Below are 14079 nucleotides of genomic sequence, written 5' to 3' on the forward strand. Positions count from 1 at the left end.
CTCCGGGCTTAAACTTGAGCTGGCGTCCTGGAGTGGCGCACGAAGACTCAAACGTGTGACTCTCTTCTCGGCAGCCCTGCGCTGCCCGGTCCTCACCACCCCAGCCAGGAAAGGAGGGAAGAGGGGCTTAGCGAAGGGAGGACGGTGCGTCTCCGGATCTCAGCTCTGCGAAGTGGAAGCCACCTGGATCTGCCAGGAGCGGTCCGGGGAGGCTTGAAGCCGGGTTTGGAGGGCCAGGCCGAGGGTGGGAGGCGCTGTCCGCCCCTCGTTGGTGCTGAAGCGCCACCCCAGGCTCCGACAGCACCTCCTCGAGGCTGGGGTCCCTGCCGCGGAACCCTGGGCCGCTCCCGCACTGTCCACTAGGTGGCAGCATTGTCTCGGTCAGTCGCTTCGGCCCGGGCAACTGGCGGCGGGCGGAGGTCGCTGCCGGAGTCCCGGCAGGGGCGAAGGCCGAGAGGAAGGGGTTCCCAGAGGGGTCCCCCGAGTCTCGGCTGCCCAAACCCTTCACCACGCTTTTCTTCCACTCATTCATGTCCATCGTATCTCGTCCTTCCGTCCACACTCCAAAGCCCCAGTTTTCCGGGATTCCATACCTGGACGCAGCGCGGCAAACACCACGCTCCTTTCTCCACCCCCTCCCCTGCCCCGCCCCCCTTTACCCTCCGCCGCTCGGATTCACCTGTGCGCATGCGCGGATCCAGCTATGCCCGGAGTCCAAACTGGCGCGGGCGGGGGCGGGGCCTGGCGCGGATGGGGGCGGGGCCGCGGGCGCTGACTGGCAGCCGGGCCGCTCGGCCGGGACGGGGCCTGGCGCCCGATCCGGAGGGAGGGGAGGGGGAGGGGCGGGATTTCCTGCGGGAGGCGCAGAGCCGGCCTTGGAAAAGGAGGAGCCGGAGGAGAAAGGGGGGGGGGCTGTGGGAGCCAGCGTCCCGAGTGCCAGGGACACAGCAGGACCAGCCGGACCCCCGGCGGGGCGGCCGGGGAAGGTGAGACTGAGCGGGCCGGGGCTGATCTGGGGATCAGCACCTTTGGAACAGGCGCAAACTAACTTTTTCTCTTTCCTGCGGGATCGGCGGGATCGCCTCCATCTCTCCGTCCCTTCCGCCCTCTTCGCGCCCCCTTCTCATCCTCCAGCCTCGACGCCTCGGGCTCTGGGCCCGCTCGGTGCCCCCCCCCCCGCCTTCTCCCGCCGCTTTGTTCCCGGGGTCGTCCCGGGCTGGGCTCGGCTGGGGGTGGGGGGTGCGCGGCATTCCGAGGGGCGGGGGCGCCCGCCGACCCCAGGCGCTGCCGGGGCGCCCTCCCCCGGGCCGGCGGCCGGCGGGCTGCGCCCTCGGGGCTGGGGGTGCGGGGTGGGAGGGGACGCGAAGAGCTCCCCGCCAGGGCTGCGGGCCTGCACGGCGCTCGTGCCATAAGACTCTTGGCAACACATTCGCCGCCACCGAGGAACTGACGTAAGCCCTGCAGTGAAGGCGAAGGGTCTGGGCTTCGGGTTCAGGCTTGGACCGTTGGCCAGCCGTGCCCCCCTCATGTCTTCTCTGCCCTCTGTCCAGCTGCTTCCTCGACCTCCCCACACGCACACAAGGGGGTGAGGAGGGTCAGCAACAGGTGCTGTAGAAGCGTCTCTGTCCGGCAGGCAGAAATGGGGGGGGGAGGGGAGATAAACTCCCCAGTCCACCACCTTCTGAAGTTCCTAAAGAGCCCCAGGGCTTGGACATCCAGCTATTAAAGCTAAGTCTAGGTAGGGTGGAGGCTGGGGGTGGGTGGGAGGGCAGGCAGCTTGGACAGGGAGTGACCTCCCCCCCCATCAGTCTGCCTGTGCCACCCGCCTATGCCCCACCTCCTGGTTTGCCAGTTGTCTGTGGGTGTTGGAGCCTTGGGCTGTGGAGAATGGGCTGCTGGCCCGTCCTGCCCCAGTGTACTGAGCTCCCAAGGCCCCTCCTGTTCAAGGTTGAGGTGCTGCCCGGTGCCCTAGGGGCACAGTGACTCACCTTCCTGCTCCAGAAACGCCACCCCCCCCACATACTCCTCGCAGGCACAGTGGTTTCCCTCCTCCCTCTTGGGGACCCACTGTGACTCCAAGGCCAGCCAGGGCGGCTGAGGGCTCCTGGAGGTCCTATTGCGCTCACCTCTGTGTCTTGTTTCTGGGTCTCTTGCAGGCTGTTGGCACAGCCACAACGTCTATTCCAGACCCCTCCACACCTGTCCACCACTGTCACCTGAGGCCCAAGGGAATGCTGGCTGCGCTCTGTGCTCCTGAGTCAGGCTGGAAAGATTGGCGGGCTCAGCCCTGGCCTGTCGCAGGGCTGTCAGAAGCTGCGGGCTGATCCCTGTGCCGATTTCCACACAGCCTCCACCCCCTCAGACCCTGGCTTCCCCGCTGGAGGGAATATCATCAGCGCCTGACAAGGAGCCACTGGCTGGGACACCAGACGTGCTCCCTTAGGACCTGGGGCCCTCAAGGGGCTGAAGTATGGTGCACTGACACCACTGTTGGACTTGTCTCCCTGCCTCTCCTTGGATTCCTGTGTTCTGAGCCCAGCCCAGGGGCCACTATGGGTCGGGAGCAGGACCTGATCCTTGCTGTCAAGAATGGGGATGTAACCTGTGTCCAGAAATTGGTGGCCAAGGTCAAAGCTGCAAAGACAAGTGAGTATTTGGTAACATGACCATCTCGGGATGCCTCTGAGCAGGGGTGGGGGGGCCTCTGTGATCTGTCCTTCCTTATGTCTGGACAAGAAGTAGCTCTGTGTAGGCCCTTAGGATGTGTCACCAGGCACGTCACTTAAGCTCCCTGGATCAGTGTCCATGCCTGGGAGTCGGGTGAAGTATATTCATTCAAGTCTTTACTGTGCACTTAGCAAAGGCTAAGTCCCGAGCCAGAGCAGTGAACAAAAGAGACCGAACTTTCAGCTCCTGTGGCCTTTCCTGCTAGTAGGTGGCTTTTCAGATGAGTGCCATGTTAGTTTGGGCTGTGTGTTAGGAAAAGCTGACTAGCTACCATATTCCCTAAACCCCTCTGCACACATCCACCAGAACAGCTCTGTGTTTATTTCTGAGCCTAATGGGGGATGTCTGTGAGATATATTTTTTAAAGAGTCTTTTAAAAAAATCAACATTATCTGAATATTTGCTAAAGCTCCTTTACCTCGACTTACCTGCTACTGATCTTGTGGGAGTGTGTGACCAAAGCTAATTTTTTTTTTATTTTTTGGTACCATTACAAGGGCTTGAAGTTAGGGACTAAGTGCTACGTCCCTTAGCCTTTTTACTCAAGGATGGCACTCTACCACTTGAGCCATAGCCCCGACTTTACGGTGGTTAATAAGAGTCTCACAGACTTTCCTGCCCAGGCTGGCTTCAAAGCCTGATCGTCAGATCTCAGACTTCTGCGTAACAAAGATTACAAATGTGAGCACCAGTGCCCAGCTAAAGCTCGTTTCTGAAGGTTTCTATAGCCTGGAGCTCTAGTCTTGATGGGGCTGTAGGGGCTGGATATGTAGATGGCCACTGCTGAGCCCCAGCTCTTTGGTTTCTCTGTGGTGAGAGACTTCTGGGCTTCAGGGCCAGCTCTCTGGGTCCCTTCAGATCTCAGCCCCGCAGCGGCTTCCTGCCACTAGACTGGACTGGAAAGGAGTTTCCTGGAGGGAAGGGTCTTCTCTGAAGCACTGGGGCTCTTGCCCCAAGGGACACCTGGGCCCTGTCCACAGGAGGAAGCCCTAGGCTACCAGGAGACATCTTATTATCCCTGCCCACACCCTGGCATGTGGGTGCCAGAAGGAAAGACGTTAATGGCGTGCACCCACCTGCATAGCAGGGTGGAAACCTGGGCATGAGAGCTGGTATGGTGGCCCGGTGCCCTGGGGACGTGGATGAGGGTGAGCAGGCTTACAGCTCCCCAGGGAGACCCCCCCTCCCCCTCACCTCTGTTGGTTTTGGCGACCTGCCCAGTGGGGCCTTGGTGCCACTGCTGCTGGCCTCACAGCCCTGGGGCTTCAAAGTGAGGCCCACGAGAGGGTAGTAAGAGGGGCCAGAGGCTCATGGTGGGAGGCTCACAGCCGGGCTCTCAGGCTCGAAGAAGGTGTCTGGTCCTGGTAAGAAATGTCCTTGGGGGAAAAGGTCCCTTCCTTCCCCTAGGCCGAGGTGAGGCAGGTGTGGGTAAAGCGTTGGGTGACAGGCCCAGGTCTCCTTGCAAGGTGCTGGGACTGTGCTTTCCTTCCTCATCCTCTGAGGAGCTGGAGAAACTGGTGACCAAAAGTGAAATCACAAGGTGACCCTCGCAGATCTGACCTTTTAAGAAAGGCTGCCAGGCACCAGTGGCTCACGCCTGTCATCCTAGCTACTCAGGAGGCTGAGATCTGAGGATCACAGTTCAAAGCCAGCCCGGGCAGGAAAGACCATGAACCTCTTATCTCCAATAAAAACCACCAGAAAGGGGCTGTGGCTCAAGTGGTAAAGCACTAGCCTTGAGCTAAATTGCTGAGGGACAGCGCCCAGGCCCAGAGTTCAAGTTCCATGACCACCACCGACAACAACAACAAAGAAATGCTATGATCCCCTAACTTACCTCTGAGCTAGGTGTTTCTATATTCTTTATACTGCTAAGGAAAATGATATTCAGAGAGGGTTAGTGACTTGTTGAAGGTCACACAGATAAACCTGTGCCGAGGTACCCCCCTCCCCCCCCCGCCCCCCATGCTAAGCACTGCTTTCTGTCATAACGGAATGGCCTGGGGGTTGTTCTAAAAAATGGACTCTCTCCAAATTAAAATCAGTAGAAATGGCCCGAGATCACTTTCCAGTTGATTGGAATGCAGCTTTCAAAGGGCTGCAGGGAACTCCTCAGAGAGGCAAAGGAAACTGCTGGAAGGGAAGCATCAGGGCTCCCCCTTTTTCTTCCTATGGGCTGACTAGAACTTTCTGGCTATGCAAAGGGAGCTGTGGGAAAGATGCTCCTTTGGGCTCCTCCATCAGATAAGCCCCCCCTCCACCCACCTCCCGCCCCCACCCCCACATATGATCAATTCCATCCAGATCCAGGTCTTCTTTGGAGAGCAGGTAGCTGGGAAGGGAAGGTGTGGTGGGCCTGGCCTCGCCTCTTCCCCTTGCCCTTCCCCAGCCCCTTTTGCTGAGGTCCTTTTCTGGCCAGAGGAAACACGGTGGGCTGGGGTGGCCAGCTGAGCTCACATCCTCTACTTGAGCCTAAGTCCGGGGAGTGACCCTTCCACTCCCAGAGCGGGGCTGGGAAAGAAGCCCTGCTATAAGCGGAAGTGCCAGGAGCCACTGCCAGCAACCAGGACCCTCCACCCTCCCTCCCTCCCTCCCTCCCTCCCGCCAGGGTCCCCAGCCTAGTCATTTGGGGCCTGTCCCCCACCACCTTTCCGGTCATTGTTCTGTAAAGAACGGAGCCACCCAGCCTGGCCCTCCTCCTGTTCCTGTGTCCCTCCTGTCACATTGTCCTGCCCCTCCCCGGAGGAGCCACATCCCGCCACCCAGCTACCCCATCCCAGACGGCGCAGGCTGGCAGGCCAGTGGGAAGGGTGGACTGGCTGAAGGACACTGTGTCTCTTTCCTGCCGACTTCATTGTCTTCTCTGAAGTTGAAAGAGACACCGGGACAGCCAGAGTCACACAGCCAGTTGAGCCAGGCATTACCTGCCTCTTGCCCCTGTCCTAAGTGGTTGAGTGACAAGGACTTTCCAAAGGGACTAGAGGAGACCTGGGGGGGCTGCGTTGCCTCCCAGCGGCCTCCGCCCCTTGCTCTTCTGTCCCTTCTTGCCTCCATGTTTACCTTTGTGTGGTGGAGTCCTTTCAGTGCAGTGCTACCTGTAGCCCTCCCTTCCCTGCACGTCCCCTGCTCCCTTCTGCAAGGCTGGTCCCTCCCTGCTGGAATGAGGCCCTGCCTTGCCCAGGCCGCTGGGCTATTCAGAGGCCCATTAGGGCCTGGGGGGCAGGCCCAGACCAGCATGCTTGGCACCCTGCCCAGCTTGGGTTGAACTAGACCCCCTCCTTCCCAGTGGGGTGGGTTCCAGCAGAAGGCAGGGGGTGCCTGGAACAGGCCTCCCTCGTTCCCTCCCCAACACTTCAAGGCTTGCTGCCTCTGGAAGCAGTGCCAGTTCTTTTGCCCAGGTCTGGGACGAGCAAGCCCAGCCTGTGGGCACCAAGTTAGAGGGTGCTTCCCGGGCAGGCTGAGACCCACCGAAATCCAAGGTGGGCCTTAGAGGGACGTGCTGGTTCTTACCAGAGGGGAACGTAGCACTTGCTAATGAGGAGTGTTAAATTGTTGACAGCTGCCATCTTCTGCACGCAAAGGACAGAGGCACTGTCCTCACAAGCCCCACGATCCGCCTACTTCACAGAGCCCACCGCTGCCTGCATTCACAGGGCCAGCACAGGCGGAGCCCAAGGCTAGTGCGAGCCGGTCTGATAACGTACTGCCCACGAGGCTCCAGGATGCCTCGGGACTGGGGTTTGTGGTCCACGAGCTCAGCCCTGGCATCTCTCCTACCTTTGATTATCCAGTGCCTTGCTACCTTCTCTCCCTGCCTGTGCCCCTTGGCCTACGAGGACAATATGACTCCGCTTCCTAGCCCATTCAGGCAGGAATGCTAACCATGCACCCCGTGGGCCTGTCTGATGAAGGCACATCACGCCAGTGCCCCCTCCCGCCCCCTTTGGCTCTATAAACACGCTAGGCTGGGGCCCTGGAGAAGCCAGGTCATTGCTGCTAAGGCTCCTTGCGCTACCCACCCTGGAGCCACAGGCACCTGGAAAGGACCATGGGGCAGGGTCTTTTTTGTATGCTGAGAGGTCAGCTGGGTTCTGGGAGGTGAGGTGGAGGGTGTACCAAGTAGGGGTGCAGGTGAGACCGGGTGGTCATTTGTGCCCTGATCCCTACCTCCCCGCAATCCCCAGAGCTCCTTGGCTCCACGAAGAGGCTCAATGTCAACTACCAGGATGCCGATGGGTGAGTACCTGCTGCTGGGGGCTGAGAGGCCAGGGGAGGGGCTGCAGGGATGGGTCCTGGGGCTCAGATTCCCTTCCTCCCTCTCTCTCAGTCTTGGGCCCCTGCAGTCTATTTGTGGAGAGCTCTGGGTCCTGCTGGAGGGAAAGAGGGCTTGCACCCACCTGCCCGTGGAGTTCACCCCAATTGAGGGGAAGGGCCCCCTTGGATCGGATTCCTCCTGGGCCCCTTTTCTCCCTGGAGGGTAGGAGCCTGCAGGCGCCTGCTCCCACGGCCCCCTCCCCTCGCTGGCTGGGGGGGGGATGCCAGACAAACAGGCCTCTCAGCCCAGACACTGAGCCCTTTCATGCAGTGACCAGGCTGCTGTGCGCTCCCACGGCAGGGCTGGCAGGCGTGGGGGGCAAGGAACCCATCCCTGCCAGCCCCCAGAATGAGTTTGGGTATGGAAGACTAAGACTTGGGGAGTGGGAGATTGCTCACTGACACCCTCTACTTTGTCGATCTCCCCCCACCCAACCCATCCCAGATTCTCTGCTCTCCATCATGCTGCCTTGGGGGGCAGTTTGGAGCTCATAGCCTTGCTTCTGGAGGCTCAGGCCACCGTAGACATCAAGGACAGCAATGGTGAGCCCCCCATGTGACCCCAACCCACACCTGTGACTGGAGCTTGCTCCAATGAGGTACACAAGCAGTGCTAGATGCTCCTGTGGCTTGCAGATGGCTTTTCCTCTCGAATCATCCTGGCCATCTAGGTAGCAGGTGGTCCTGCTTTCCTGACATGTACCCATAATGGGTGCAGCAAGACCCTGGCTCTGCCCCCATAGAGCTGGACCTCTTTCTGATTAAAGCTGGGTAATGCTAGCATCACTTTGGGGCTGTCTCCGCGCAATCAGAATGGCTCCATACACTGCTTAGGCCCCGCCCCTCCCCAACACTGTCCCAGGACCTCCCTTGGATCCCATTCTCCTGTCAGGAATGCGTCCACTGCACTACGCGGCCTGGCAGGGCCGGCTAGAGCCTGTGAGGCTGCTGCTCCGGGCCTCTGCGGCTGTCAACGCGGCCTCGCTGGATGGTCAGATCCCTCTGCACCTAGCTGCACAGTACGGACACTATGAGGTGGTATGTGAACCCGCCTGTGGGGGGGCCCTAGGGCAGGGAAACGGGATAGGGGTTCTGGAAGCCAGCAGATCTCCTCACTTGGCTCTTCCCCACTCCCACCCCTAGTCAGAGATGCTCCTCCAACATCAGTCCAACCCATGCCTGGTCAACAAAGCTAAGAAGACACCCCTGGATCTGGCCTGTGAATTTGGTCGGCTCAAGGTGAGGTCTGTGGTCCTCGGGATGCTGGGTGTCATTTGTGGGGTCTCGGTAGGAGGCGCTAATTGGGTGCTATGTGTTGCCTGCAGGTGGCCCAGCTTCTGCTCAACAGCCACTTATGTGTGGCGCTGCTGGAAGGTGAGGCCAAGGATCCGTGTGACCCCAATTACACCACACCCCTGCACTTGGCTGCCAAGAACGGCCATCGAGAAGTCATCAGGTATCCTGAGGGAGCCCCCTTCCTCACCCCCCTCCTGTGGGACAGTCGGGGCCCTCTCAATGCCTCTGTTGCTCTCAGTCTCCCCATTGGACTCCTCCCCTGCCCCATCACCCTGACTCCCCGTCCATCACAGACAGCTCCTGAGAGCTGGAATTGAGATCAACCGCCAGACCAAGACCGGCACGGCGCTCCACGAAGCTGCACTGTACGGCAAGACCGAGGTGGTGCGGCTTCTCCTGGAGGTAGGTGTGGATACCTGGTCACTCCATAGGTGTCCCTCAAGCCTCTGCCCCTGTGCCAAGACCGGTTGGGAAGGCCCTAGTGTTTTGTATGGGCAATGGCAGTGCTAAGGCCATGTGGCTGGGAAACCACCCCCTCTGATTCAGATCCCAAGTATGCCTTCTTACTACACTGTCCTTGACTCGGTCTCTGAAATTCCATGCCCGAGTGAAAAGATCTGGGTGTGATAAGAGCACCCAGGTCTTGGATGGTTATGAGCAGCAGCAGGGGGAGAAGAGACCACAGGCCAAGTGCTTAGTGCACACTCATGACCCCGCCCCCAGGGAGGCGTGGACGTAAACATCCGCAACACCTACAACCAGACGGCACTGGACATCGTCAACCAGTTCACCACCTCCCAGGCCAGCAGGGAGATCAAGCAGCTGCTGAGGGGTGAGTGTCTGAAGAAGCCAGCCAGAGGGACAGGAGCCGGTCGGCAAGAACTGGGGTGTGGAGGGAGCTGTGTCCCTGAGGGGATACCCTCAGGACCTTGACCATATTTGATGTCTGCTTCTCCCCCGCCCCCCCCCCGGCCCCTTCTCTTAGAGGCCTCAGGGATCCTGAAGGTCCGAGCACTCAAGGATTTCTGGAACCTCCATGATCCCACTGCTCTCAATGTCCGAGCTGGAGATGTCATCACGGTGAGGCTCCGATTGGCACTGCTGTGAGAATGCAAACCATCGCTATGACTTTTTTGGGAATCTACTATGTTGCCAGACTGTGCTAAGTCTTTCTGTGCTGAATTCTTCCCAAGTCTAGGCAATGTAAATGTCATAGTCTTTGTAGCGATGACAGAGTTTGGAGGCTTATAAATGTTAGGATCAGCCAGGCGCCGGTGGCTCACACCTGTAATCCTAACTACTCAGGAGGCTGAGATCTGAGGATCTCGGTTCAAAGCCAGCCTGAGCAGGGAAGTCCGTGACTCTTCAATTAACCACCAGAATAAACGGAAGCGGCACTGTGGCTCAAGAGGAAGAGCTCAGGGATAGCACCCAGGCCCAAAGTTCAAGGCCCCCTCCCCCCCAAAATATAAGAAAGTTAGGCTCGCTTGACCAAAGTCACACACCTGTAAGCAATGGGGCTGTAAACGGAACGCAGGCTGTATGTGGGGGGTCCTGTCTGTCTACCCTTGTGACACAGGGGATTAGGCTGGGCGCAGGCTGGCTGCAGGGGCTGAACTCTGGCTGATTGGGGCATCTGAGCCCAGCTGCCTTAGGAACGATCTGGATCAGGGGGGCTGGATAGAGAACCCCCACTTGCTTGGTGTAGGGAGTGAGTACGGGTCTGCACAATCTATCAATGACAGGTGCTTGAGCAGCACGCAGATGGCCGCTGGAAGGGCCACATCCATGAGAGCCAAAGAGGCACAGACCGTGTGGGCTACTTCCCTCCTGGCATTGTCGAGGTGGTCAGCAAGCGAGTGGGCATCCCTGTGCCCCGTGTCCCCTCCGCACCCACTACCCTGCGCCCAGGCTTCTCCCGAACACCGCAGCCTCCTGCTGATGACGCCCTGCATCCTCTGGCCTATGGCCAGCTCCCTCGGGTGGGCCTCAGCCCGGACAGTCCAGGTACGTCCTCCCAGAGTGTGGCAGTGGATACTGGCGAGTTGCCAGTCAGCTGTTGGCAACACCACTGAAGCGCTAACTACTGTGCGTCTGTTCCTTGCAGCAGGTGACAGGAATAGCGTAGGCAGCGAGGGCAGCGTGGGCAGCATCCGCAGTGCTGGCAGTGGTCAGAGTTCCGAGGGCACCAACGGCCACAGCACGGGCCTCCTTATCGAGAACGCTCAGGTAGGAGGGAGGGCTGCTGGGACCAGGGCAGGGCGCACCCCTGCTGCCAATTCTGCACCTCCTAAATGAGATCCTTCCCTGTCTCCAGCCTCTGCCCTCTGCCGGTGAGGACCAGGTGCTGCCGGGACTGCATGCCCCGCCCCTGGCAGGTGGGGAGAATGAACAGGAGAGGGCTGGCTGACAGAGCTGGCGGTGGGGAGGCTGGGGGCATGGCACCCCTCCCTTCCTCGTGCCACCTCTGAGGCCATTTCTCTCCTTCCTTGAAGACACCCTGAGCCACCACCCTCTGATTAGCCACCGCTCAGGTGAGATCTTCACCCAGGATGTGAGGCCAGAGCAGCTGCTAGAGGGGAAGGTGAGATCTCCGCCGGGGTGGGACCTTGTGGGGAATGGAAGGCCTCAGTGCATTCACTTATAGAGGCCAGGCTACTGGGGAAGGCTGGGCCGGTGAGTTGGGCCTCCCCTTAGCCATTCAGCTCTTCCTGGCTTTCCCTTTCCCGGAACCACAGGATGCACAGGCTATTCATAACTGGCTGAGTGAGTTCCAGCTGGAGGGCTACACTGCCCACTTTCTGCAGGCTGGCTATGACGTGCCAACCATTAGCCGCATGACCCCTGAGGTAGGTGATGCAGCTGGACCAGGGAGGGCCCAGGGGGCAGCGGCGGGGCCTGACGCCCTTGCCTTGCTCCGGCTCCGCAGGATCTGACAGCCATCGGAGTGACCAAGCCGGGCCACCGGAAGAAGATCGCCGCAGAGATCGCCCAGCTCAGTATTTCCGAGTGGCTGCCCAACTACATCCCGGTGAGCAGGGGGCCAGGGTGTGCACTCTGGGCTCCCACCCAGGGCTGTGGCTGGGTGGCGCCCCTCCTCTGGCTGAAGAGGAGCCAGGCCTGACCACAGTGCCCCTCCAGACGGATCTGCTGGAGTGGCTGAGTGCACTGGGGCTGCCGCAGTACCACAAGCAGCTGGTGAGCAGTGGCTATGACTCCATGGGGCTAGTGGCCGATCTCACCTGGGAAGAGCTGCAGGAAATCGGCGTCAACAAGTTGGGTGAGGACTGCTCTGAGCCCCGGCCACGGGCCCCTCCGCGGTGACCCTTCCCAAGACTCAGCTAACCTTGTTGCTTCTGCCCACCTCCTCAGGGCACCAGAAGAAACTCATGCTGGGTGTGAGGCGGCTGGCGGAGCTCCGGCGGGGCCTGCTGCAGGGAGAGGCCCTGGGCGAAGGCGGGCGCCGGCTGGCCCGAGGATCAGAGCTGATGACCATCGACGGGCTAGAGAATGGGGAAGGCCCAGCCATGGCCGGCCCACGCCTTCTCACCTTCCAGGGCAGTGAGCTGAGCCCGGAGCTACAGGCAGCCATGGCAGGGGGCGGCCCTGAGCCGCTCCCCCTGCCCCCGGCTCGATCCCCCAGTCAGGAGAGCATTGGAGCACGCTCCCGGGGCTCTGGTCACTCACAGGAACAGTCTGCGCCCCAGCCGAGTGCTGGTGGAGACCCCGGCACCCTACAAGAAAGGAACCTTCCAGAGGGCACAGAGAGGCCCTCTAAGCTCTGCTTCCCACCTCCTGGCCAAGGACCTGCCCCGTATGTTTTTATGTACCCCCAGGTCTCACCCTCCAGCCCAGCCCCAGGGCCACCGCCTGGTGCACCCCGGGCCTTCTCCTACCTGGCGGGGCCCCTGGCCACCCCTCCAGACCCCCCTCGCCCCAAGCGCCGGTCCCACAGCCTGAGCCGCCCTGGCCCTGCGGAGGGGGAAGCCGAGGGGGAGGCCGAGGAGCCAGTGGGCAGTGCCTTGGGCAGTTACGCCACCCTCACCCGAAGGCCAGGACGCAGCACCCTTGCCCGGACTAGTCCTAGCCCAGCCCCGGCTCGGGGGACCCCACGCAGCCAGTCCTTTGCCCTCCGAGCCCGTCGCAAAGGCCCCCCGCCGCCACCCCCGAAACGCCTCAGCTCAGTTTCTGGCTCCACGGAACCCCCACCACTAGATGGGAGCCCTGGGCCCAAGGACGGCGCCACAGGGCCCCGACGGAGAACACTGAGTGAGCCGAGCGGCCCCTCGGAGCCCCCGAGTCTGCCCAGCCCCGCCGGACCCGTGTCTGACACGGAAGAGGAGCCCAGCCCCGAGGGGACGCCTCCGTCTCGGGGGAGCTCGGGAGAAGGGCTGCCGTTCGCAGAGGAGGGAAACCTGACCATCAAGCAGCGGCCAAAGCCAGCTGGCCCCCCACCCCGAGAGACGCCTGTGCCCCCCGGCCTCCACTTCAACCTTACAGAGTCAGACACTGTCAAGCGGAGGCCCAAGTGCAGGGAGAGAGAGCCGCTGCAGACGGCCCTGTTGGCTTTTGGGGTGGCAGGTGCTACCCCTAGCCCCTCTGCCCCCCCACCTTCCCAGGCCCCCAGCGAGTCCTCCCTCTCCGAGTCCTCCAGTCCTCCCCAGCCAGAGCCCAGCAGCCTCGCCACTCAAGGAGCTCCGGTGCCTCCTCTCAGCCCTGGGACCCAGACCCCCACGGCCCCAGTGGCCTCCAGTGCTGGCCCCAGTCTGGAAAGCTCGGCCAACCACCGGCCACCTGCAGAGCCGGAGCACACAGCTGCCCCCACCGCCCTGCTCAAGGTGCCCGGAGCAGGTAGGATGCCAGGTGTTGTTGGCAGCGGCGGGCGGGGGGTGGGGGTGAAGGGTGGGGAGGGGACAGGGGCAGGGTTGTGTCCCGCCAAGTCACAAGCCAGCCTTTTGGTCTCTACAGGAACAGCTCCCAAGGCTGTGTCGGTGGCCTGCACCCAGCTGGCATTTTCTGGCCCCAAGCTGGCTCCCCGGCCTGGCCCCCGCCCAGTGCCCCCCCCAAGGCCTGAGAGCACAGGAGGGGCTGTGGGTCCAGGCCGGGCCCAGCAGAGACTGGAACAGACCAGTTCATCCCTGGCAGCTGCACTAAGGGCAGCCGAGAAGAGCATTGGTGCTGAGGAGCGAGAAGGGTAAGCTGGGTGTAGGAACGGACACTCTGGTGGGTTCCCGGGAAGGCTGGCAGGGACACGGCTGGCAGGGCCTCAGGCCTGGGGAAGCCCCTGGCAGGATGATAGGACCCTAGATTTTGGAGTTGCCAGATCTGACCTGCAGGGATACCTGGTAAACGTCACCAGAGGCGCACGGTTATGAACATTACAAGGTGACAGGCACGAAGGGTTTTGGGCAGCTCCTTCCCCCGGGGCAGTAGGCTGGTCCAAGTAGCCACGTGTCCATCTGAACCTTCCCCTTGTCACAGCCCCCCTGGGACCTCTACCAAGCACATTCTGGATGACATCAGCACCATGTTCGACGCCCTGGCGGACCAGCTGGATGCCATGCTGGACTGAACGAGACTGGCCTGTGTCCCCCAGCAGTGTTCACTGTGGCTTCCAGTGTCCACTGCCTTTGGCCCAGCATGGAAGAAGTCCCCAGCACCCTGGGACCACACCCCTCCCTGCAGCTCAAGCAGGAGCTGACTCCAGAGATGGGGCCAAGAGGGCCTGGCAGCACGGTCCAG

General features: G+C 61.2%; 1 protein-coding gene across 1 annotated transcript; it reads left to right on the plus strand.

The window, feature by feature from the left end:
* Positions 1–904: 904 nt before the first annotated feature.
* On the plus strand, positions 905–14001 carry Caskin2 (CASK interacting protein 2). Its single transcript, XM_013037897.1, has 20 exons — positions 905–986; positions 2157–2646; positions 6912–6963; positions 7487–7584; positions 7934–8079; positions 8185–8280; positions 8367–8497; positions 8631–8739; positions 9061–9169; positions 9323–9417; positions 10083–10344; positions 10445–10566; positions 10655–10715; positions 10833–10921; positions 11076–11186; positions 11267–11368; positions 11479–11617; positions 11710–13188; positions 13306–13531; positions 13819–14001. The coding sequence occupies exons 2-20, from the start codon at positions 2553–2555 to the stop codon at positions 13907–13909; spliced, it is 3612 nt and encodes a 1203-aa protein (XP_012893351.1). The 5' UTR covers positions 905–986; positions 2157–2552; the 3' UTR covers positions 13910–14001.
* Positions 14002–14079: the final 78 nt, after the last annotated feature.

The sequence above is a fragment of the Dipodomys ordii genome, unplaced genomic scaffold (assembly GCF_000151885.1).
Source record: "Dipodomys ordii isolate 6190 unplaced genomic scaffold, Dord_2.0 Scaffold7, whole genome shotgun sequence".
Taxonomy (NCBI): domain Eukaryota; kingdom Metazoa; phylum Chordata; class Mammalia; order Rodentia; family Heteromyidae; genus Dipodomys; species Dipodomys ordii.